General features: G+C 37.6%; 1 protein-coding gene across 1 annotated transcript in view; it reads left to right on the plus strand.

Moving 5' to 3' along the window:
* Nucleotides 1-244: 244 nt before the first annotated feature.
* The window catches only part of LOC149254035 (calcium-transporting ATPase, endoplasmic reticulum-type-like), a 58,093-nt gene continuing 30,655 nt past the window's right edge, over nt 245-27,682 (plus strand). The window contains exons 1-4 of the mRNA XM_089454659.1: nt 245-275; nt 364-1,215; nt 1,346-1,495; nt 1,691-2,057. Of these exons, the coding sequence (XP_089310785.1) occupies nt 245-275; nt 364-1,215; nt 1,346-1,495; nt 1,691-2,057 (1,400 nt within the window). The remainder of the gene's footprint in view (nt 276-363; nt 1,216-1,345; nt 1,496-1,690; nt 2,058-27,682) is intronic.

The following is a 27,682-nucleotide window of genomic DNA, read 5'->3' on the forward strand; positions in this document are numbered from 1 at the left end:
CTGCTGTTAACTTGCACTTGCAACATTTTCAACTGAAGTATGCATCCTCTGATTCCAAAAAATGATTAACCCATCGTCCTCCATTGAGATTTGTGGCCTGGTTCAGAATTCTCCAACGTATCGGGCTCACTTAGAGGTGCAGGGGCACTCTACAGGCGTTTCTACAGGAAGTCGTCTACAGGAAACGCAGAAAACAGCTCTGCAGAAGGAAAACCCGAGATTTTTGTCAAAATTCAAGCTTGAAATGAGAAAAGTAGTTAAAGCTCGTGTCCAAGGTTACCAGGGTTCTTGAAAGTATTGATTTTGGGGTTTTTCAAACGCATTATAGATCTGTTAATGGTGGAGCAATCTGTTTGAATTCAGAATCTGATCATCTATTTCATAGTCCATGGAGGACAAGATATTCCCTGTTTGGTCTAAAAACTGTTGAAGAATGCTTAGAAGAATATGATGTGAGCTTAGAGAATGGTTTAAATTCTCATGAAGTGGAAAAACGCCGTCAAATATATGGATGGAATGAGCTCCAGAAGAAAAATGGTACACCTTTGTGGAAGCTGGCAGTGGAGCAATTTGATGATACAGTTGTTAAAATACTTCTGCTGGCAGCTGGCATTTCATTTCTTCTCGCCTACTTTCGTGATAATGTGTCTTTTGAGGAGGGCATAACAACCTATGTAGAGCCCCTGGTCATTCTCCTGATTCTCATCCTCAATGCCATTGTTGGAGTATGGCAAGAGAATAATTCTGAGAAGGCTTTGGAAGCTCTCAAAGAAATGCAATCTGATCATGCAAAGGTCTTGAGAGATGGACATTATGTTGTAGATCTTCCCTCCAGAGAACTTGTTCCAGAAGATATAGTGGAACTAAAGGTGGGAGACAAGGTTCCTGCAGACATGAGAATTGTGTCCCTCAAGACATCCACCTTTAGGATGGAGCAGAGCTCCCTGACCAGAGAGAGCATGCCTGTGGTCAAAAGAACCTATCCAGCCACCTTATGTGACTGTGAGTTGCAGTCAAAAGCATGCATGGTGTTTGCAGCAACTACAGTTACCAATGGCTGCTGCACATGCATTGTTGTGAGCACTGGCATGTTTACAGAAATAGGTAAAATTCAGGCACAAATTCAGGAAGCTTCAATGGAATGTCATGATACCCCTTTGAAAAGAAAGTTAGATGAATTTGGTGAAAGACTGACAACAGTGATTGGTGCCATTTGTATTCTTGTCTGGATCATGAACTACAAATATTTTCTTTCATGGGAAGTCATAGATGGGTGGCCAAAAAAATATCAGGTTTTCCTTTGAGAAATGTACGTACTACTTTAAGATTGTTGTTGCTCTGGCAGTTGCTGCTATACCAGAGGGATTGCCTGCTGTGATTACTACATGTTTGGCTCTTGGCACTTGTAAGAGGGCACAAAAGAATGCTATTGTGCGTAAGTTACCGAGCGTGGAGACTTTGGGTTGCACCACAGTGATTTGCTCTGATAAGACAGGTACTCTTACAACCAATCAGATGTCTGTCAGTGAGTTTATAGCCATAGGGCACAGTGCTGGTTCACTTAGAGAGTTTACTGTTGAAGGAACAACATATAATCCTGAGGATGGAAAAATATTGGATTGGCCTGCACATAATATGGGGGAAAATTGAGAAACTCTGGCAGAAGTTGCTGCAGTTTGCAATGATGCAGGGATATCTTGTCAAGGTCACCAGTTCCGTGCTACTGGTATTCCCACTGAGGCAGCCTTGAAGGTATTGGTTGAAAAAATGGGAGTTCCAGACCCAATGGCAGGTGATACAAGTGCCATTCTCAACAGTGGCACAGTGAAATTGGGCAATTGTGATTGGTGGATACAAAGATCAAAGAGGCGGGCTTTATTGGAGTTTGATTGTGATCGAAAATCCATGGGTGTTATTGTCATGGAACCAATGGGACAAAATCGTCTGCTAGTGAAGGGCGCCATGGAAAATTTGCTTGAAAGGAGTGCTTTTCAACAACTTGCAGATGGATCAGTTGTTGAATTAGATGATGCATCAAGGGAATTACTCTTGAGGAAGTTTCATCAAATGAGTTCAAAGGCTTTGCGTTGTTTGGGACTTTCTACAGGAAGTTTAGAGAAAGGGCAGCAGAAGGAGAAATTGGCCGAGATTTTAGCTAAGGAGGCAGCACCTGTGTTGGCCACCCTAAGCGCATCCATCCCCTCCATGAACACTCATTTTTTTTCAGGGTTCAGACACAATTTAGTCATGGTTCAACCTTCTACAGGAAGCTACAGGACTTTCTACAGGAAGTTCTGTATTTTTACCAGAAACATCCTGTAGAAGCCTTTGGGCAGGCCAGAATCAAGTATGGAGAGGGATTTGAAGCTTGAAGTCTGTTGAGGAGGCATGAAACCACTCTTCTCTTCCATCCTCCATGGGTTTTATCTCCTTTCACCACCATTTCAACCATCATATTAAATATACTTACACAATCATACCAAGGCTGAGAATTCTCTAGGAAAAGGAGCAGACAGTGGGAAGAAGCAGAGAGAAAAGCATGGTTTTCATGACAGAGAAGAGGACATCACTTCAGGAGCTTGGCATGACAAGGAGGCCACCAGGGCCATCAAAGATGAGGAGATAGATTGGTTGCTCAGAGGATGAGCAACACTTTCAGTAGGGGGGTGATGATGAGCCCCAAAAATGGATAGTTATTTGGGCTCATTCAACCTCCTAATTCAACTTAATCCACCATTCTCATTAGTTTATTGCATGTTTTTATTATATTTATGCTAATAGAGTGAATTGGGTTAGTCATTATGCCAACAAGTCTAATGGGTGCTTTGTGTAGCCTTTTTGGTCAACTTGGAGACAAAATTGAAGGTTTTAATGAGCACTTGGCAGCCAAATTCGTGGGAGAACAAGGGAAAGGATTTGTAGGAAGGTGTCCCCTTCATTTATGGGCCCTTACCTCGAATTCTCCACCATCAGCTCGGAGTTCAAAGGCCACCAAATCAATTAGCACAAGGGCAGCCAAGCAAGTCAAGTAGGATTGCTGTTAACTACAAGTCTTGGGCAGCTGAGTCCCTAAAGTTTAGGAGGACTGTTGGGGTCCTCAATTTGTATAAATAAGAAGGCTTAGGGCCTCATTTTGGTTAGCTGGTAGTTAGTCATTTCATAGTCTTGTTGTAGTCATTTTGTAGTTCGATTTTTAGGCAATAGATTAGTTTTGTTGTCAGCTCATTTTCAAGTTCTCCTTGTGGACAGTTTTGATGTAACTCTTCATTTCTTGATCAATAAAGATGAATCCAGTTTTGCACCAGCTCTAAATCTCTCTTAGGAGGCTGTAGCTCTTGGGGTTGGGCCCATCTCAAGCGCCCAGTACCTCTTTTGTTTACCTTTATGTGTCTTTGCTGCATTCTTAGAGTAAAATCTGCTATTTAGATTTAAAACTTGTTGTGTTATTTAGGTTGCTTTTGATGATTAAAGTAGATTTTCATGTTCAGATTGATTTGGATAGATTAATAACATAAAGGATCCTTGGAAAAAGGGGCTCAAGCACCTCTGATCTTACCTCTCCCTCAGTGGGATCGTGAGTTGGGACAAAGGTGACCTTGCTGCCCACAAAAACGCTGTTTTGCTTCACCATGCAAGTATTAGTGTTGGATTCTTAGTTGTCAAACTTGATATCAGTTTTGACTGCATGCTTAGGGTTATGATTGCTTAGTTGCATAGTTAGTTCATCTGATTTTGTGCAAATAAACTTCTGTTCCATTTCTTTTGCTACTATCTAGGTCAGATTAGGTCAAGGTAATTAGGTTCTTGATTTTCCAAGTCTTCATTTGTTAAATTCGAAAAATAACTTGCAGAGCACCTGTTATCCTTCTCTATCTACCCATAATCCATCAGATAATCTGCTCCAACCCTTAGTCCATGATTCGTACCCTTAATTTGCCATACTTTCCCCACCTTGCCCTAATTCCTACATTCTTGTGCATCATCGCTTCCTCCATCCTTGAACAAATCCAATCGCCCTTTAGCCTCATCCACCAAGTCCTAGACCTCTTCACACCCCTATTTCACCCCCATACTCATTCCTCCCTCTTTTTCCCTCCATCCATGCTCCAAAATCCCATTTCGAAACATCCTGTAGAAGAATTACAGAACATCCTGTAGAAATCCTAAACATCCTGTAGAACCCCTGCAGACTTCCTGTAGAAGCTCATAAACACGGTTTCTTGGCAGCCAAACTTTGTGAGACTCTTTGGAAGGGTGTTAGGGACCCCTTAGACCCTCTATGAACCTTCCCAACCTTTCCCAAACATTTCTCCTCCTTGATCCACCTCTGCACAGTCAAAAATAGTTAGAAGCATATGCATGATAATTCCAACAACTTAAACAAAAATACAAAAAGATGTTTCCTTCAGATAGAGGTAGTCTAGACACATGTATTTTACCTTCATAGAAGTAATGGCATCTCTTTTAGTAGTTTGCATGCTCTCCTTTGCGTCAGTAGGACTAGCTGGTAGAATTAGGGTTTGCTAGGGTTTGCGTTTCTTTTTGGCTCTCAGTTTCTTTTTGCAATTAGATTAGCTTCCTTCGAGTTAGCTTTCATCCATCAATTAAAAAGCTTCTTCTAAGAGCTCATAGAAGTTGGCTTAAGCTCCTAGCGGACTTGTGCCAGCTGACCAAGTGACAGTTGCGGCAAGAGCTAGTACTTGTGCATACAGCACCGTCGCTTCCAAGTTTGTTACGAACTACCGGGTTGATAAAATTAAAGAAGGGAGTTCCACGAGTTGTAGCATTATTGCTACAATACTGGGGCTCACCAGTTAGTGGATTGGCGTTTACGAATGCTTCAACATGTATATATATGTATTGTACTATTGAAAGGAAAATAATGAAAAATCAATTTGGTAGTCTCGGTTTTGTGATCCATGGGAAATCTCTGTGTATATTTGTTTTATGTTCTCGTCATTGTATATTTTTTTTGTTTTAAGAATTCGTTTTCAGGTAATTTTTGTACAAGGTTAAAACCTACATAATACTCCCACTATCCAACCATGACTTACAAATGCATAATTCCTTCCTTTATATAGAGGTAAGGACTCCCTTTTCATTAAAATAATATTTTTATAAAATCCATTGGACCTAGTCTAAATTCTGGAACTATCTAATTAAAATATAAAATAATAAAAAATGCAAGTAGCTTTTCCACATGTACAATAAAATATAAAATGAGTCCCCACAAAATATTTGTAAAGAATAATTCATCCTTTAACATCCACAACATAATTTTGATCACCTTGAAATGAGATTCCACTACTTAATTAGAATATCGGCCATTTTGGACTAAAATTATTGCAATAGTTACAGGAATGGCTCAATGGTAGCGAAGGGGTGGAAACTAAACCTCTTAATATTCCACATCTCTTTTGATTTTTCCACCCACTCTCTCTCTCCCCAAGCTAAGGGTTTTATTAGGGGGTTACTCGTAGGCTGCTAAACCAAAAGTAGAATTGCACTGACATCCTCAAAACCACTAGGTTTTCCTTTGGATGAGTTGAACAAATGAATATTTGGTGATGATCATAGGGACCACCAATTATCCATGTGGTAGTGGAGATTCCACAGGACTTAGCTTCATTATTTTTGGTGCATTGGTATCCAAACCCAAACTCAAAAATATGCCCTTATAACCTACCACACAAAGTTTCATATGCCATTGTCCATTGAAATTAATAGCGTTATTACAAACCAAAATATTTCTGATTGAAGACCTCCACCCAGCCTGTTGGAAATTTGCCATAGTAGCAGTGCCATATTCACTCAAAGAATGACATTTATTGCAGTGCCTTCCATCATATATAAATATGCATTATGCATAGGTAAGCTATTAGTAAAATTATTTAGAACTCTAATGTTTCTTTTTCATTTGTAGTCTTATTATGTTTCTTTCCCATCTGCAGTCTTATTGACAACCCTCAAAAGGAACCCTTTTCACTGTTGATAAGTGTTTTTACATGCCATAATTTATGTATGAATATATGTAATAAAATATCCATGGTTTCTTGCTATTATAAAACATGTATTGTTGTTGTTGTTTAACTTGTTACTGTTGCACCTTCAGCAATGCAATTCCAGATTTTTGATATTGTTCTATAATCATTCCAAGATGAAAATTATTAGCATTATGCTCATTAAAAAATGTCCCATAGGAATTTTCATAATGATTTCAGAGGAGATCTGGATCAAAATTTTGTTCTCCTGTATCCCTCCTTGGAATTGCTTAGGCTTCCACCACAAAGGATAATTCTAGAACTTGACTAATGAAGGGAATCAAATTTGAAATTAATTCTGCCATGAAAATTATTCTATTCACTTAGTTTTAAGGATGGAACCAAGTTGGAACAATTCATGGGTTGTTGGTTGTTCAATACCGCTAAAACAAACCTGCAAACGATGAATTAACAACTCTCTCAAATGGCGAGATATTAACCCAAGACAATCCCCAAAATGTTGCCTCATCTATCACAATTATTGGTGGTGGGATATTTCATGAAAAAGGAACAATAGCCAAGATGAGTTGTTCTATTTTGTATAAAGGAGCCAAACGGGTGTCAAAGAACTCCTCTTCTACTGCCTTGCTTCTAGGTCCAACCCACAACTTTCTAGGCCTTGTTTCCACTTCTAGGTGGTGTGGTCCCAAACATAACAAAATAATTGAGATCCACAACATAAGACATGGATGTATAGCAACCCATATTCGATATTGTTCTCTTGGTTCAAATGGAATTTCATATTGGAATATGTCAGTACGTGCATACATCACGTTCTTTCCAGCCACTTAAAGGTTCCAACTATTGAGCATTGGTATTTTATGTCATAATATAGCCTCAAAATCATTCTCATCTTCTCCTCATGTCATGATTTCACCATATACACATCTTTGAATGCTTGTACACCTTTTCTAATTCTAGGTCTTTGTATAAGCTGACCCAAAAAATTGCAGCAATCTTATTGAAACAATTGCTATAGGTATTGTTACCCACCAAAAGTGGGTGACCCCATAGGAGAATTTTTCTCCTAGATATCTCTTTAGTTGATAATCGGTAACCATTGAAAGCCACTAGTGTAGCCGATTCATTGTGTCATTTGATCTATGCTCCTTGCATCAGTCATATGTCCCCTCGGTGATTTATCAAGAGCATATGTTTGAAGGTGGGTAGTCCAACCCAAAAGGTATGTTTTCTATTGTGAAATTGAGTGCTAACACTTATTTTTCCTTGGGCATCTTGGGCATGGATTATTGGGTGACTTGGAAGAAGGAAAGGTTTTTTATCATAGTTTTGTTCACTCACCTTAAATGGGGGTTTAATCCTCAATCCCAGTCCCTTGGGATCTCCCCTATTGGCATATGGCTTTAGGAAGGGAATTACTTGGGAAACCATGATTTTGGTAGCACATTCCCATTTTCATGTTCCATATTTTTCACTCCCCTGCACACATTACGAGACTTATTTTATCATTATCCTTATTTGGGTCCACATGACCACTAGGTCTACAAGAACTGGTACACCCCCTCCCCTTGTCCACATGTTTGGTTCGGGCCTGGAAATGTTGCCCCAAAGGTTGATGCAACTAAAAGAACGTTAAAATCATATCATTGCCATAAGCAAGAAACAAAACAAAATAATATTATAAAATGCAAAAGATGGTTGGGACATTAAAATAACACACTGACAAAAGCCAAACATGAGATCTACCCATTATCATTATGGCCATCACCCTCGTTCCTAGGCCCATGAGTTCCCCCACATCATTGAGAAACGCATGCATGTCTCAACACCAGGTGGGCGATGAAATAACCCACCTTAAGGGGGTAATAACTACATATATCATACATAGCATGATCTCATCTCTTGGAACCTCGAGTAGTAATATAGAGAAAAACCAAGAAAAGGAAAATGGCTAATGAAGAAGGGTGGAAAAATAAAGGTCGGGGTAAGCCATGTATCCACAATTGCTCCCTCCTACACCTATACACCCAAATGTGTGGACATTCCTCATCATTACCATCCTTGAACCCATGGAATTTGGATTTGAGACCCCCATGTCCCTATCCATCTCATCTTTATTCACATGACTCCTACCTAGGGAGCTAACACTATTACATGGTTAAAGCCCTAAATTTGGAAGGGAATCCCACTATGAAGTCTTAATTTTCCCTTGATTAACAATCTTGGTTCACTTAGATGCATTAAATGAATTATTGTACCTAATGGTGAGGAAGTGTATTAGATCTTATATGTAATTGGCAAGTGGTTTCATCATGGGATGGGCAATTTAATTAGGGCCCAAGCCCACCAGAGAATCATATTGACATTTCTATGGAATGTGTTGAGATCGATGGGACTACATCATGTGCTAAAGCATCATTTCATGCCATGGGCACCTTCAAAAGCATTAGTAGTCTGCTCATTGCCCCATATTATTCGTGAGATGATGCACTTGGACCAGTGTGCCCCAACTAGCTTAACATATTATGGCAGTTGATCCATGCCCATAGGAGGTTTGCCTCACCCTTGAGACATGGGAGGACAAGAACCATCATCAGAGCCCTCATTTGGAGCATTATATAGGATTTCTTATCATCAAGACATCCATGAGACCAATTTTTGTGCGACATGCCTAATTTGGGGCCCCACATGATGAATTGCATGGAGACTAAGGGGCCATGCCCTTGTTCGAGATTTGTAGAGCCCTATCTCACATTTTGGCATAAAGAGGACTCAATGTGGCCCTCCAACGACCCTACATTAGCATGATGTCATCAATTTGGCTAGCTCTTGGATGGTTAATTCATAATTTATCAGAGCTACTTTATCGGCTTGTGACTAAGGCCTTTATTTTGCACATTATTATAATGTTAGGGGCTCTAGGATAAATATTCGACCTCTAAGGTCTCATATAAATAGAACTCACTCTCATTTGTGAGACAGCATCATCACACTTGCGGTTTCAACCTCTTTAGCTAATTCACACTTTTTTCTTTTGGAGATCTTGTGGATTATATTTGATGCACTATGATATTTGGAGCTAATTTTCTATCTTGTCTTGGAAGTACTTCTTGGATATGGATGGATATATTGCATGATTATATTGTAAGTTCTTTTGTTGATGGAATCTTTCATTTGAAAATGTCTAATGCATGTAATTGTTGCAACTAATGTAAATGCTGTTGTGCCCTATTTTTGTTGAAGATATTTTTGGAAGCTATTTGGTTGGCTCTTGCATATGTTACTCATGATATAACATGCAATGGATGTTCCTAGTGATGAAATGTTATTTTTCTTCATGAAACTCCATATTCAAACAGTAGGTAGTTATTGAAGGTTTGTAGCTAGGACATCAACTTTTGACCTCCTTGAACACAAATTTGGCCAGTCTAAAGCATCTAGGACTCCTTTAGCCCAAAGAAGAAGGCATCGACCTAAGTTGTTTGGTGACCAACTATTTTGTTCTCCATATTTTCTCCTCAAATTTTTGGCCCCTTTTCATGGGATGTCTAGCTAGAGAGAGAATATTCAGATTCGACGAGGACAAGACTTTTCCTTGAGGTCTCACCTAGGGGATCTCCAAGTTTGGTAGATTTCTCACGGTTATTCGTCCATAAATCCTTGTGCCCTAGGTGTTCCTTAAAAGGGAAACCTTACTTGTATTCCTTAATTTGGGACCTTCCTTGAAGGTTATATGAGCATAGTATTTGGAGAAATAAACCTTGAGAAACCCTTTCTTCTCCTTCCCTTGACCTTGAGAGTGCCTTTGTCCATGGACAATCTCAAAACCCTAGGTCTCGTGCAAATCTTTTTTAGGTCTCTTAGAGGGAGCGAAGAGCCTCTTAGAAGAATCAAAGCATCACATAGATATTCCTCGAGAGGTCCTACCTCATCACCTAGAGTCTTGACCTTAGGAATACCTATTATCATCACATATCTCAAAACCCTAAGTCGTGGCCTCCTCATTTTAGGGTTTTTCTTGAAGAGCATTTAACTTCCTTGAATTTTTTTATTGTTTTTATTTTTTTAAATGTTTTGTTTGTTTGTTTTTATTTTTATTTTTATTTTGATTATTTTATTTTATTTTTTAATTTTAATTATTTTAAAATTTGTCATTTTATTATTATTTTTAATTACACAATTTTTATTTTTTAACTTTAAAAAAAATAGCTTTTGATGTTTTTTTCTTCTTCTTCTTTAAATTATGTGTTTGTTTGTTTGTTTGTTTTTTTTTTTTTAATTTTTCCCCTTTATTTATTTATTTTTTGATATATATATATATATATATATAGTGATGATTTTTTATTTATTTTTTATGTTTTATTACCAACATGAAAATTACCAACATTTAGAAAAATTTATCCACACTTAATACATTATAAATTTTAAAGTGTACAAAATAAGTCTAAACAAAAAGGGTTGATGTTGCATCAACACTTTTCAAAATTAGCATGAAAATCACTAACATTTTAAAACAAATGTTCATACTTGACACATAAAAAAATTTAAAGTTTAAAAAATAAGCCCTCGAAAAAAATGGGTTGATGCTGCATCAACACTTTTCAAAATCAACATAAAAATTAGTAACATTTTAAAAAAAATGATACATAAGAAAATTTAAAGTGCCAAAAGTATGCTAAAAAAAAGTTATTCTGAATAACCACTTTTCAAAATCGGGTGCTTTTTTTGCTACCTCAAAAAACAGGTAATCGATAATTTTCTCGTTTGATGCCATTATTATGTCTCTCCTTGAATGGGCCTTGTGGAATCACTTCATACCTAATCATTCATATATTTAGTCCAAGTGATTTCCATCTTGTCGGGACTCCTACCACCGGTGAAGGTTTGTAAAGAATAGGGGACATTGACTATTGTGATAGTAGGTCATTGTACAATTATTGTCACTTATTCTAGTAGTTGTCCCATAGGTTTTCCTCCTTAGGGCCCCTCTATATTTTGTGGAAATAGGTACCCTTACTGGAAGAAGGGATAAAACCACCAAATGCTAATTTCAACCCTGTTTGAACCTTACAATGAAATGGCATGATTATTTGGCAGACTTGTTGGAGTGGATTCTACAATTATCTAATACACCCTCTATAGGGAGAAAATACTTGATTGGGAATCGAAAATAGCACACGAGTTGACTGAATTCAAAAGACCAAGGGGATTTTCATGTTTACATATTTTTTTTTTTTTTTTTTTTTTTTTTTTTTTATAACATTTTTGAGGCATTTCCACTAAATGCTAATGTCAACTCTGATTGAGTTCCAGTGCATTTATGGTACCCAATGTTAAGGAGGCAAAATGACCCATTTTATTTCTATAGTTCAAGATGCGCTTGTGGGAAAAATCTAGACGATCTCTTAAATGGAAAAGGAGAATATTGTTATGAACAAAATTACATGTACATTAGGACATGATTTTGAGATAAACCCTACTATATGTTGAGGTTTGCAATATGTTCTTTCAAGAAGAGTTTTGTAGGCAATGATTGAGATGTAGTTTTATCCATGATAAGAAGATACAATTTTATATTTTTCTTTTACATATGTTGGAACTATTACACACCAAGATGTGGGTAACGCAAAAGAAGAAAAAAATTCTCCTTTGGACAACCAACTAGCCAACAACCCTACATTTCTTAGTACATGACATTGTGCTATGATCCTCTAGCATTTGCATTGGTAAGATATCGCTCCCATCCAACATTCCTCTTGAAGGAAGGTGGGTCATCCTTCAACAAGTACTTTAACCAGCTTGGAATCATGTGCTTTTACTTAATGTTTCAGAAATTCTAACATGAATTAATGGGTGATCTAGATGATTGATCAATCTTGATTGTAAATTTGTTCTCTCACTTCACCAAGGAGGTTAGTTTTTGACCTTAGTCCAATGGGATCTCCTTTGAGGCTTGAGGGTCATAGGAGGTGCACTATATGGGAGATTTTGGATTGAAGTAGAATGTCCATGATATTCTAACTCTCCACTTTCCATGATTCCCTATATTTCATCTCCATTCTTTGGGCTTGTGGTCATTGGTTCATTGGGATTGGCACTCTTTCATCCTCATCCTTAATTATGGGCTGGAAAATTTGCCTTAGAGATTGATGCAAATAAAAGAACGTTAAAAGCATAGAATGACCACAATGAAAGAAAAGGAAAGTTACTGAATGAAAAATATGGTCGAGACATTAATTAACATGTGGGAAAAATATCAGCATGAGCTTTACTTCCCTCATTAGCCCTCACCCAGTTCCTTAAGCACTTGATGCTCCATCATATGATAAAGGAACTCTTACATGGCCCAACCATAATAAGCGATAAGTTATCTCATAATTAAAGAGTAAATAAATGCTCAATCATTAAAAGAAAGCTTAATCTCCTAAGCTATGCTCCTAGTCAAAGCATTACAAAAAATAATTAAAAGGTGCACCAAAGAGGTGTAAAAAGTAGGTCAAGGAAAGGTGTAACTCATGCCTCCACGATTGCTCCATCCTTATATCTATACACTCAGGATATTGGAACTCCATCAGTTTGTTCCATGACCATGACACCTTGCCCTCAAGTTCCCCTCCATTTCCACTATTATCACATGTAACTATGGATTGAAGAGTTGGACTAGTACCTACGACTTTACCTTAGGGGATGGAAACACCTAATAGGGTTGACCATCTAGTCGTCCCTAACACAAGGAGAGAACACTTTTATGACACTTGGTCTAGTTATATATTTGAAGGTGATCTCAGTTTGAAATGTTATTATGACCCCAAGCATTAAGTATGGTCCACTCTGATGCATCTATAGTCATTGTCCCTAATGATTGGTGATTATCATTTGATATTGAGATGGATTTTCCAAGTGGTTATTCACATAAAAAGAAATCCCTTTGAGGGAACCCTACAACACTCCACTAGCATGCCCAAATTGTTTTGCACCTTCTAGAGAGTAGTGATGACCTTGTGAATGCAGTGAGGCCCCTTCATAGTAGAGTGTTTAGAATTTTGATGATTCCACGAGATAACCAAAGCAACCCCATATGTTGAAACATTGAGCTCCTCTTGCTAGTTTTTGGATTTACTTGATTGTGTACCCAACAACCCTAGGATGCCCCCAAGCTTGCCTTGACACGACTTGATAGGAATTTCTTTTTTCATATTCCAGATGATGATGGTCATCCATAAGATTACAATAGAGGACTTGTACTCTTTCTTCCGTAATCTAGATGATGATGGTCATCCAGTTAATGACAATGGAAGACGTTTACTTTATCGTAGAGCCCCAATGCTAGAAAGAGAAGTTTCCACATTAGCCATCTAGCCCTTGAGAGGGTGACGTAGGCCATCGAGAACATGATTATTGGACATGGAAGCACTTTGAGTGCACTTCTTGAGGCTTCTCAATATTTAGAGTTAATTATGGTGGTGGAGAATCTCCCTAACCCATTTTGCACTTTATCATGGAATTTATTGCTTAAAAAGGAGTTGATATCATGATTCTAGAGGAATTTTACCCAAGTGTGTGGACATTTATGGCATTATTTTATGGTTTTAACTTTTGAGCTATGAAGTTAGGTTGTAACCTCTTGTCTTGTAAAACACTCAAAAGTAAGCTTGTTTTAGGGCGTGTAGGCTTAATTATTTTGTAAAGCTAAAGGGATAGACCTCGTATAAATAGAGTATCTTTCCACTCCATTTTATCATCATCACACATCTGAATTCAACCTCCTTAGAGAGAGTTTAATTTCCTTTATCTAACTCGCTTCTTGGCATACTGTGATTTTTATGGAGCGTTTTTTTCTTGGAGATTTGCTTTTGCATTGGAGACACCATTTTGGAATTGAAAGAAGAATTTCTTGGTGTAAAATGTACTTTTATTGCCGATTTTTCTATATTTTGCATGTGAATGAATTCAATCTAGGGTTTCTAAAATGTTGCATGTCTAAATGCATATTGCTTATTGGAAATCTTGGTAAAATTTAGCATGATAATTCTTCCTTGAAACCTATAGAAGAACCCCTAGTGTGCATTATCTATACTTGATTTCTCCCCTCATAAAAAAGGTAGCTAACATTTATAAAAGGAAAACAAAATTTTCCCCACTTACTCCAATAAAATTTCATCTTTCTTTAAAATTTTCTGTAAAATTTCATTAGCCCTTGTAGCATTAGACACTGGCCAAGGTTATGTTCATCAAAATCCATCAAAACTTAAACATTTTTCTCTTCTTTACCTCTCCTAGGTTTTAAAACGAAAGTCGTTATGGTTTCCTATGGCCAAATTGTCATAAAGTTGAGTTTGAGTGGATCGTTTGGATGAAATTCCAAGGTTTAGCCTCTTGAACCCTTAAATCACAAATTCTATCATTTACAATGGTTAAAATTCCATATTCAAGGCCAACATCATCTTTTCTTAGCTTCTTTATGTCAATGAAACCCTAGTCCTTAGCTAGGCTTCAATTTGAAGCCTATTTGAGGGTTCCCCTATCCCTTTGTTGACCTAAATCATTCAGAGTATCCTTTCTTTGATTATTCCATGTATGGATACTCCTTATATTGTCTATTAATAAACCATAACTTGTAGTAGTCCTTAGCTAGTCTAAGGTTAGAATGCTTGTTCCTCTATAAAGGATACTTGAGTCTTTTAACTTTAAGGTATCTTTCCTTAGGCCATTTATATCACCTTGAGTCTTCTAATCAAAATACCCTTATAGGTGAATAAGGGGAAGCCTCCCTCAGGGTGAAATTCCACTAAAGAGCAGGGGATTGGTTGTTGAGGTAATATTGGCAACCATTCCCTTATTGCCCACGTAGTCTTTGGTCCATACCTCAATGAGGCTTTGCATCGATTCTATGCTAGATTTTGTAGAGATGCAACATGAACCACTGTAAGAAGCATTGTAAACTTAGAAGAATCGACTAAGGTTTTACCTTTGATTTAAAGGAAGCTAAGGGATTTCCTAGGTTCCTAGGTACAACCATGATGATGTGTTTAGAACATGATTTTGATCCAATATGCTAGAAACTCCCTAGAATATAACACACATAATCGAGGAGTTGGTGACAATCAAGAGGCCCATATTATAGACAAACTAGCTAATGAGGCTTTTGCATGTTGTTCTAGTTCTCTTAGCATGTTGACACAATGAAATATCTAAGACGACACTCATACTCTGATAACATCAAATGTTAAACTAAGGTAAAAGGAGAAGAAAATAAAACTTTTACACTACCCTAAGAAGCAAAAGATACATCATAACACTAAGCATAACCAATGGAGTATAATGTGAAAAGACAAGCAATAGTTTGAAAAAAGGGCCATTGTAAAAAAATTTAAAGGCACATATTCTACGAATTGAAAGAAGGTTTCTACTTATTATACATAAACCGTGTTTCATTTTGACATAGACTTTAAAATCTGATTCAAAATCAATATAGGTTCAACTTAGACTCGAGCTCACACTAGGATTGACTTTGACAAATATGATTTTAATCACTCAATTTACTAAAAAATATTTAAATTTATTAAAAATATATATATTTTAAAGACTCCAAACCATGATTTCAAAAAAAATTGAATTTTAAAAAAAAGCTTTATGAATAAATGAGAAAAGAACATTTAAATGATAGAGAATGTTCCACCATCCCTTATATTGGGATCCTCATCATTAGTGTCACCTTTTCCTCTTGTCTAGGTTTTAGTGAGATCAATAAACACCATCCTATTTTGAAGAAACTACCTAATCCAAGCCTTATAATATGGTAGAAAAGGCTTAACATGCCTAACTAAAGATTATGGTTTGAGTGAAGGGTACCTTTTCGCTAAACCCGTGGTAAATAAGTTCAACAATAAATACCACGAACATCAAGGTACATAAAGGGCTTGGTGTTCTTGATTAAATGCCAATTTCATACCCTCAAACATGATAGATTCCACTAAAGATGTTGCAACTTTGCCAATCTTGAAATACCGAAAATTGTTAACTATGTTCAATATTTGTTGAAATTTGAATGGGACATGAAATTTTACTTTCTCCATATGAAGTCCAATAAGGTTGGAACCACTTTTAAAGATCCTAATACAATTAATGGTAATGCTAAAATTCAAGCAAAAGGCGTCCCTTTACTTTAAAAATTTAGCATTATCATTAATTGTGAGCATTGTTAAGATTTAGGAGTTAGGTTTTTTGTTTTTCCATATTAAAAAGAGTGAATTTTTCTTGCTCAATCAACCACGATGGGGTCCTACATCTACTCGACTAAGTAGGGCTGATTTGATATTGAATCAATGGAGTCATGTTTGCTACCAAACCGACCCATAGAGTCGATCTAATAAATGATTCAACCTAGTCACCTATCAACTCGATATAGTTGACCAAGTCTAAGTCAAATCAGACCAAGTTTTAGAACATTGTCACAATGATCTTGAGCAGATTGCAACATGTAGCTTGAGGACATGCGCTTGGAGCCTCACCATTCTTTAATGTCACCCAAATATAGCCTTATGAAGATCACTTGGTTGGTAGAATGCTTAGAGATGTATGGTTTATTGAGTTTACATTTGGGTGCATAACAGAACAACCTCTTTATTAGAGAAATTTAGAGACTTCAACAAGATAATTCTTGAAATGTCACCCAAATATAGCCTTATGAAGATCACTAGGTTGGTAGAATTCTTAGAGATGTATGGTTTTGGAGTTTAGATTTGAGTGCATAACTAAACAACCTCTTTCTTGGATAAACTTAGAGCCTTCAAGCGACTATTATTAGTAGGATAAGGGCAATACAACTACACTTTAAACATCAAATCTGCTTGATGTCCAATACTGATGTTGCAGAAAATCCTGTATTGACTATGGTCCTAATTCATAGATTTGATCTATAGAGAATAATGCTTCATACAAGAATTTTTGATGGCTCTTTATTGACATAAGCATGCCCAGGGAATTTAGAAAACAATATAGCAGTCCTACAAGCATAGAGAAATGTAAGAAAGAATGGAGAACTAGGGTTGTTCAAAGGCTGCTGATGAGTCCCATCAATAGGTACTTTTTTAATATCAATATGCCATCCTCCAGCCTTAAATCTATCCTTATCTTACATTAATTCACATTTTTTTGTTATATTATGCTTAGTAAGAGGAGTGAAAGGTGTTTGTCATAGTATGCGGCCTAATGTGGTTTAATTGTAGGAAAATAAAGCATTTTTGAGGCTATTAATATGTAGGGGCTTGATGGATATAGCTAGGAGAGAATCTAGGGGTTTGTCCACCTCCTTAACTCCATAGACTCGGCTTGGGATCACAATATCCTCTCTCACTAGTTTGAGTTCATTGGCAACCGAGTGACTCCTAGTCAAATGAAGATCACGAGGGACAAGATCCACCATTTTTGAGATCAAGGAGGGAACCAATCCTACTTTCAAGGGAGTTGCTTCAACTGCCTTTTGTATAAATAAACTAGAAGAAGAGCCCATTAGGATTCAAAGTTTTTGTTAAGCTAGGTGTAGCTATTGAGCTTTAATATTGACATTGTTATTTTAAGATTTTATGTGATGTAATAGAACTACGCTTTTTGATAATGAGAAGTTTCATTTTAAGCTGCATCTCAGTTAGTTTTAGAGGGATGAGACCCTTGGGTTTGGGCCCAACCCAAAGGCTTTGGTCCATATTCTTGTACTTTTCTCCTTGATTCCAAGCAGTTCATAGTTTCTTGTATTTCAGTAGAGATTAATCTATAAAATCCCGTGGTTGCAACATTTACATCACATCTCTCGTGGGAGAATGAGAGGAAGGATTCACAAAAAAGATTGTGTTTATGATTTTTTGGAAATATATTAGTATTAGCTGTCCTATTTTACAATTTATTTCTGTAGCTTAGAAGTTAGTTTAGTGATAAGATCAATGGTATTGCATGAATTAGATGTTATTTAAATTCAACTCATCTTTTCCATCATAAGTTATTTCATTTTGTTAATGATAAATGGATGTAATGCATGTGATTGATTGCAGGGATGGTTTAACTGCAGGGAAGGGCACCTTCTCCACTTCCATCTTAAACTCTTTCATCTTTTCCCTCCACTTCCAAACTCTGTCCCAAAACCCTGTTTTATAAGCCATACTACCTAGTACACTGAGAGCACTCATCCAAGTGCAAGACATGCCTCTGATAGGTCCGATCTTGGCTAGGGGTTCAAACAAACGTCCCTCCATTTGCTTCAACTCCCATCCACCTCTCCATATCCTCAAGACATCATTTCCACCTTCAAAAAGCACTCGGGTTCCCTCCTGTAGCATTACAGGCCTCTTGTAGCAATCACCTGTAGCAAACTTGTAGCTATATTTTCCTTCATCAATTTTGATCCCCTCTGCAACTTTGACTTAGCATAGATGCATAATGACCCTAGTTGTGATTTTATGATTAGGGAAAGCTCCTAGTCCACTCCACTCCTTCCTTTTCTTCATTGCAAAAACAGAGTAGAGTTGGTTTCTTTATCATAAAAGCAGATTACTGATTTATAACCAAGTGTGAATTAGGTAGATGGTACATGCAATTCTGATTGGTAGTTTGATGAATTATGCAAGATACATTAGCTTCCTTTCTGCAAGTAGATGAGGTAATTTGATGAATTTTGTAATATAACATAGCTTTATTTATGCAAGTAGATTAGCCTTTGTCCTTTCATGATTTATTAGTTAGCATTTACAAGTTGATTCAATGGCACTTAAATTTTCATAGTTGGAAGCAATTTCCAATTGTACCTTTATCAACAAGCTTTCATTCTAATTCAGTAGGAGGAAGGGTCTCTGAGATCTTTTTGATCTAATGTCATAACTAGGGGTGACATGAGTGGAATATTATCTGCTGTGCATATAACACTGTCACCTCAAAGTTTGTACGAACTTTGGGTTAATAATTTGAGTTGAGGAGCCCTTTGGAGTTGCAACATTCTTGGTGCGATACCAAGGCTCACCACTTTTTGGCATCATTGTCGGGGAGGTGTCTAAGTAGGTGTTGTTTATGCTTAAGAATTGTTTTCTGTTTTGCATACAATTTTGAAAAAGTAAAAGAAAAAAACCTTTCATACCTCATAGGAGTAGGGATAATCATGGAACATTCTTACCAAAAATCCCCACACCCTCAAACAATCAACCTTCACTCTTCTTCGGTGACTGTGAGCTTCCCTTTTTGACTACAGAGGAGTTAGAAGATACTCCAAGTCAGCAACCTAAAATTTTTGAAGAACCTATTAGGGAAGAAGAAGAACCCACTTCAGCTACCTAAACTATGGCTGAAAATAGGGACAATGAGGTTTTCCCTATCAGAGAGACCAATGGAGAGGCTAGAATGAAGAACATAATCCCTACTTCCCTTCCACATTTCCATGGCTTAACGTTTGAGGATCTTGAAACCTTCATGTTTGAATTTGTTGTTGTCTGTAGGACCTATGACTATGCCTTTTATGAGGAGAAGTTTAAGTTATTCCCCTCTACCCTTCAAGATGCAACCTTGCGCTGGTTTATGGGTCTTCCTAGGGGTAGCATCACTACTTGGGCCCAAATGCAATAGGCCTTCAATAGCAAGTATAGGGACTACTATAGGTGAAAATAAACTAAGGAATAAATATTTAGGATGACTCTTGGACTTGATGAATACCTAGAAGGCTATGAGGAGATATTTCAACTCAATTATAGGAGGGACAACTGCACCCTTGATCCTAAATCAATCAAACTAGTTCTTCTCCGAGGGACCAGGGAAGATACGTTGGAAACCCTCAACATGATTTCTGGAGGAGATATCTATTAGTTATCCTCTGATTACATTAAAATTGTGTTCAAGAATCGCTCTAACGCTACCATGAAGAAAGGTAGGGCTAGTCAAGGCTTGATCAGTTCTTCTCCCTCCACAACATCCATTAAGAATGAGATAAGTAACATGTTGGAGGATTTCAAGAGTGAAATGTTGCATACCTTTTCACTGCAAATGGATACCATGCAAATCAAAAGAAAGTAGGAGGAAGCAGAAAGGGCACTAGCTATTTTATGCCCTAGATGCACCAAAAGACATCCTAGGAATGAGTTCCCATTGAATGTCATATAGGTCTGCCTAGTTTGAGAATAAAATCATGCAATTGAAAATTTCCCTTCTTTTCCAGGACTAAAAGATGTATGTCAAGGAGCAGAAGGGGGGTCAAAGCAACTTTGTTTCATCAACCAAAGAATACCTCAAGGACCTCAGCCATATCAATAAGGCATGCAAGGTCCACACTACTCTTATTATAATCCAAATCAAAATGCACCCTCTCAACCTTGGTACTCTTCCACTCATGCATCCTAGTCCACACCTCCTTCTTGGCCTTATGCTCCTCCATATCCTCCTCAACCTATCAACCATCCTTTTCAGCCATATCCACCTCAATATTCTCAATGGGGCAACCCATCACAAGGGTGGAGGCCTCAAGTTAACCAACCTCTTGCTTTACTACCTCCACCCCAACCTCAACCACAACTTAGTCATCCTACTCCACCAAAGAAACCTTAAATTCATGCTCAACAAAATCTGAACCCGAACAACAAGCAACCACAATAGGTCTACAGTGAAGAGACATGTTATCCTTCTTGCGTTGTGGAAATCTAGGAGATCAACCTTTGGTCTAGGAGAGTGCTTCCAGATAACCACCCACCTCCACCTGAAGAGCTTGAAGAAGAGAATGAAGATATTTTTCCTCTCTGAGAGGTTGATCCACCCTAGCAAACACACCCCATAAGAGGTTTAACTTCTGGGAGAATTGAAGAATTTGCGTGTTAAAATACCCCTTCTCCAAGCTATTAAATATATTCCCATCTATAATAAGCTCATCAAGGAGAAATGTTTCAAAAATCCTGGGAGAAGAAAAAGAGACACCCCCACCATAAATGTTGTTGGGAAATTATATGATTTTATGCTTGGGAGGGTGATCTTCCCGAAATATCTAGACCCTGGAAGCCCTGTAGTAGATGTGCACATTGATGGCCTTATAGTCCCTAACACCCTGATTGACCTTGGGGCTATAATCAATGTGATGACTAAGGAAACCATGCAAAATTTAAACCTCTAAGGGGCTTTGAGGAAGACCACCACATTGCTGTAGCTAGCAAATAGATCCACATTAGCTCTTGAGGGAGTTATTGAAGATGTTATGGTCTCCATTGACTCTTGGGAGTATCCTACTTATTTCCTGGTTCTCCAGCCCAAAACCAAGTTTAATGGCTATCCTCTCATATTGGGAAGGCCATGGTTAGCCATTGTTGATTCTTACATTAGTTGTAGGGCTGGGAACATGATCATTAAGAATGGACATTTGTCTAAACAATTGGTATTGTATCCTCCTACTTAGCCTTATATTAAGTATGGCTTACCCTTTTAGTTAGAAGAGGAGGAAGAAGATGAACTATATCACACCACCCCCCACCCAATCTGCACTCTAGACATTATTACAGGAGGGAGGCAAACTGATGAAGATGATCTCATTGACCATATCCTTCAGAATCATGCTCCCACTCCCATACCAATTGATGCATGGATGAAAAATATGGAAGTAATCCTTGGGCTTACTTATTCCCTATTGACTCAAGTCTAGACCATGTAAACATTGTAGAGTTTGGCCCATCCAAAACCTTAAAGATCAACCCTTCTCTCTCTACCAAACAGGAAGAACAGTTATGCAAAGTGCTGAGGCAACACTTAGATGCTTTTGCTTGGGACTATAGGGAAATGAAAGGTGTGCATCCCTCAGTTTGTACTCACCATATTTACATCAAGGAGGGATGCAAGCCTATGCGCCAACCCCAGAGGAGGATGAACCCAACTCTTAAGGGCATTGTGAAAGAAGAACCACAAAAACTACTGGATGCACGGTTCGTATACCACATTTTAGATAGTGAGTGGGTGTCACCTCTTGTGTTAGTTCCTAAGAATAATGGGAAGTGGAGAATCCGTGTGGATTACTGGGAACTCAACAAGGTGACAAAAAATGACCATTTTCCCTTGCCCTTCATTGTTCAAGTCCTAGATGGCCTTGCAGGGAAGAAATTCTTCTCCTTCCTGGATGGATTTAGTGGATACATTCAAATCAAGATCAGCCTAGAAGACAAAGATAAGACCGCATTTGCATGTCCTTGGGGTACCTTTGTTTATAGAGTTCTTCCATTTGGTTTGTGCAATGCCCCTGCTAATTTCCAGAGGGTAGTTTTGAGTATTTTTTCTGAATTGGTTCATGACTCTATTGAAATATACATGGATGATTTCACTCCTTATGGATGTGTATTCCATGAAGCTCTCTCCAATATGTGCAAGGTTTTTGAAGAAATGCATTGAAATAAATCTCTCTCTAAGCCTTGAGAAATGTGACTTCTTGATGAATGAGGGGACTGTCCTTGGCCATTCCATATCCAAGGAAGGGATACAGGTAGACCGAAACAAAATTTCCATCATCAAAAGGGTTCCTACCCCTAAGAAGAAAAGAGATGTCAAGAGCTTCTTAGGACTAGCTGGGTATTATAGGATATTCATCCAAGACTTTAGTAAAGTGGCTTCACCTTTGTTTGGTTTACTGGCCAAATATTCATATTTCTATTGGACCAACAATTTTCAAGAGGCCCTTGAAGTGTTGAAAGAAAAGTTGACCACTGCACCCATCCTAAGAGGTCACAACTGGGCATTGCCTTTCCATATCCATATTGATGCATTAAGAATTTGTCTAAAGCTGAGATGAATTACACCGCCACTGAAAAATAGCTCTTATATGTAGTACATTATTTAAACAAATTTAGGCACTATATCACTGGGTACCAAACTTTTGTTCATATTGATCATGTAGCCATTGAATATTTGATGAACAAGCCTAATGTTAATGCTAGGATAATTAGATGGTTGTTATTGTTACAACAATTTGATTTGACTATTATTGACAAACCTGGGAAAGAAAATGTGGTTACAGTTTTTTTGTCCAGGTTAACCTTGCCTATAGGTAATGAAGAGATGATGGATGATCAACTACTAGATGAGCACCTCTTTTCCATCTCAGTGCTTTCTCCTTGGTTTTCTGACATAGAAAACTACTTGGTTGCTGGGAGGTTCCCTCTTAATCTATCATCCAGGGAGAAAATCAAGATTGTAAGGAAAAACTCTCCTTTCACTTGGATTGGGGGAAATATTTTTATATTCCGACTAGATCAAATCTTGAGGAGATGTGTAAGAGAAGAGGAGGTATTTGACATCCTCTCAACATGTCATGATGGTCCTTGTGGAGGTCATTTTGCTGCAAAAAGGATAACCTTTAAAGTTTTACAAGTTGGTTACTATTGGCCCACTTTACATCAAGATGCAAGGAGATATACCACTAGATGTGATCAGTGCCAAAGGATGGGAAAACCCACACCCAGGGATGAAATTCCCCTACAACCTCAAGTGGCCTTAAAGACATTTGACAAGTGGGGCATGGATTTCATTGGTCCAATTGATCCACCATCAGGATAGAAAAAGTACATCATTGTGTGCACTGGTTACTTGACAAAGTGGGCTAAGAAAAAGGAAGTCAAAGTAGCAACTGAGAAAAAAGTGGCATAATTTTTAAGAGAAAACATCTTCTACAAGTTTGGGTATCCAAGGGAGGTAGTCACTGATCAAGGAGCACAATTCACATCCAATTTTATTGAAGATCTCATGAGGCAGTACCATATCAAGCACAAGACATCCACTTCCTATCATCCTCAAGAAAATGGGCAAGTAGAGGTCACAAACAGAGCATTGGAGAGCATCCTCATCAAGGTTTTTAGTAGTAGTAGGAAAGATTAGGCATAGAGACTAATAGAGGCCACTTGGACCTACAATACCACTTGGAAAACCACCACTAGATTCAATCCATATGATTTTGTTTATGGGAAGAAGGCTCTACTTTATATTGAGTTTGAATATAACAATTTGAGAATGGCAGCTCAGTTGGACTTAGATGTCATCACAATACAACAAGAAAGACTGCTCCAACTGAATGGCTTAGATGAGTTCATAATGCAAGCTCTCTTACACAATGAGGTCATACAACTACAAAGGAAGGTCTGGCATGAAAAGCATATCAAGGAAAAGACTTTTCAAGAAGGGAATTGGGCCCTATTATATGATTCTAGTTTCAAATATTTTAAAGGGAAGCTAATGACAAGATGGCTGGGTCCATACCTAGTGGAAAAGTGTCATGAAAATGGATCTGTCTAGATCAGAACCATTGATGAGGAAGGCACTCCCTTGCTTGTAAATGGTTATAGGTTGAAGTTATATAGAAGACCTCTATCCAAGGAGGAATTTATCAGTTTAATCTTAAAATAATTGAATGTGATTGGGAGTTTCATAGCTTCCAATCCAAAAAATTCCTAGAAATTTGAAAAAAAAAACAAAAAAACAAAATAAATAATCTAGATGAAAACCTCTATGAGGCATCTGAGGCCAATTTCAGGGTTGAAAACCTCTCTGAGGCAGCCTAGGAGCACAAAAAGAGAAAAAATAATAAAGATCCCTAGGTGAAAACTTCCTTTGAGGCAACCTATGTGTCTCAAGAAAAAGAAAAAAAAAGAGAAAAGAAAAAGAGAACAAGGAAGAATCTTATATCATATTTGTTAACCTTTCTTTTGTTTTTAAGAATTGTACACGATGGAAAATTTCATGGCTACAGGCCAAGACCTAAAAGCTATCATACATTCCTCCATCCATACACCTCATATCCATCCTCTCCATTCATATTACTATCTCTCTCCACCATCCCATCATCAACAAATCTAAATTTCACCTCCTCTCTGTTATGCTACAGGAAGGACTTGTATTGCTACAGGAGGAGCCTGTGGAGCTAAAAGAGGGATATTCGAGGAGGAAAACAATCCAAAATACAATTTTGACTTTGAGAAATGATAAATAAGGTCCTATGGCCTTTCTATCATCCATCCATCACCCATCCACTCATTTCGCCAAAAATTTGCTCAAATTCTCCACTCTATCCTACCTTAAGAAAAAAACACATAAGATACTATTTTCTATCTCTATAGTGTCTGCACTACTCTTCCATGAATCTAACGCTATCCTCATAGCTTATCATCATCTCCCCACTGAAAATAAAAGAATTCAAGGGGAGTACAAAATATTGCTATAGGAATAAACTCCTCATGTAGCAGCTTGTGCAACCATATAGTAATCACTATTTTTTTTTTAAACACTAGAAGGGATGATGAATATTTGTTTGTAGCTATGAAGAGACACCTCATTATTAGGGAAGCTTTCCACCAACAACAACAACTTTGATATCAGAAGAGGCACTGACAAACACACAACAAAAGCAACAATCAAGGTAGCATCAAGAATGAAGACATGCACATGAAATAAGTCAAAGAGGTCAACTCCCTTGATTAAAATGGTATATGGACCAACTCGAACATCAAAACCTCTGCAGCAGTTCAATCCATAGCTAAGCTCAGGTATGGCAACCCTAACCTCCTCCATTTGCATAAAAATGACAAAAATGTGTTTTAAGCAAGAAAAGGTGTTTTAATAGGTTGGAGGTGGCCAATGAACTTAGCCACCCTCGACTAGTAAAATCAAGTGTGGTTTAAGTGACCCATGCAACGTGGAAATGTCAATTCAAAATGAAGTGGTGTCCTTGAAGAGTGTGGTGATAATCACGAGGATGGAGAAATGATTACAATTAGTGGGGAAAACAATCCAAAAGAGGAAACTCGTGTTAATTCCAAGTCATTATAGGGCTCTGAGATTTTAACCAAAAGAGGATATTATGTGTTGGCTTGAATTCATTTGCACCATCACTCATTCCAAAAATAGGTAGAGGAAGGATGAGCTAGTGCATTGAGCAACCTAGAGTGCCACCAAGGAGCTTCGAACCTTGATTGCAAAGTGTTACAGGAGAAAGCTACAAGTAGGCCTGTAATTGCTACAGGAGGGATGAGAGGAGCTATAGGAGGAGTTGAGAGGAGGAAAAGGAGTCACAGTGGCTCGATACTATCTCAAAACCTTCATGCACACCCATAATTGCTTTGATAAGAAGTAAGTGATACCCTCCTTCTTTGTTTCTACACCCAATTTCATGAGCAGTCTGCTTGAAATTAAGAGCCTATAACAGTCAATTGATTAGTAGGGGGTCCTTTTGGAAGTTTTTTGTGGTTAAGAGAAAAGAAAATAGTTTGGTTGATATCAATTTGAGCACCCTTCTTCCTCACTATTACCAAGCACTGTGACACTATTTCACCACTTTTTGTGCCATTGTTTCACTGCTAAGGCTATTTGAATTTTCTTGAATTCCACACCTACATAGAATCAAGGAGCAATAGAGAAGATATGGGGGGAGTATTTAATAGAAGGGAACCCTCAGACACCAAGAGAATTCACCAACACCCTCCTGTAGTTGCCATTTTAAGAAACCACCATTGGTTGGGTTTCTTTGAGCTCCTAAAGGGGTATGATGTTGATGTTGCCCATCAATTTGCCTTGGAATTACACTTTCAAGGGGAGGACAGTGCCACAAATGTTTTTATAGGGTTGACAATCTCTCTCAGTCTTGAAACTATCAACATAGTGACCACCTTTCCTCTCACAATTAGATGGAGCAAAGAAGACAAGCAAGTAAGCGTCACATCTACGAAAAATTTCTTCCTTTCCGATGAGCCCTAATATTGTAACAAGAATGTTGCAACTCCTAAGGATACCAACTTAAAATATCAACCCGGGGTTTGTACAAACTTAAGAGGTGTTAGCAATGTATGTGCAACATGAAATGTGTCATTCTTTCGTTGAGCTAATGAAGTGAATGTCATAAAATCTGACCTAAACTAGTTGCAAAAATAAAACATGTTACTCTAATTGTAAACAAATCAAATCAATTATTTTACTTGAAAAATGGAAATCATTAATATAATGGAAAATTTCTTGGAAAGAGGAAATTTAATCTACAACACATAAATAGGAAATTTAGAAACTAAGTCTACTTCACTTGCATTGAAGAGTTTCAAATGTGAAAATTGCTTCCTAACTCTATTTGTTATTTTTTGCTTGCATTGGAGGAAGGAGGGGTCTAGAGTGGTCCTTAGGCCCCTCTTATCATGGATTTAGAGCCTAGGGGTCATTATTCATCTAGACTAAGTCAAAGTTTCAGTAGGGATCAAAATTGGTGAAGGAAAGTGATGCTATAAGTTTGCTACATGCGATTGCTTCAGGGGGCTTGTAATGCTACAAGAGTGAACAAAGCTGCTACAAGAGATAGAAAGATTGATACAGGAAGTTAACAAAGGGATACAAGAGAAAAAATTTGCTAATAGGGTGTTGAATATTGATTAATTAATTTCTATAAGGTACAAAGAAACACAACAGAGCTGCAACGGATTCGCTACAAACATGGTAAATTCTCTAAGGGTGAATTGTATCGAAGTCACCAGTTTGGTCATCACATCATTCCTTTCTTTTGCTTCAGTTTATTAACCATCCTTTCTCCCTCTGTAAGAAGAAAGATCTCTCTGTTAAGTGTTTTCAATTCCATAATTTAATGAGAAAAGATAATTTAGATTTCTAATCAAGGGTTTTCATAAGAATTTAATGGATAATATGATGTATCATGG

The sequence above is a fragment of the Pinus tabuliformis genome, chromosome 7, assembly GCF_031772625.1.
Source record: "Pinus tabuliformis cultivar Carrire ecotype Pingquan chromosome 7, CPIR1, whole genome shotgun sequence".
Classification (NCBI taxonomy): Eukaryota; Viridiplantae; Streptophyta; class Pinopsida; order Pinales; family Pinaceae; genus Pinus; species Pinus tabuliformis.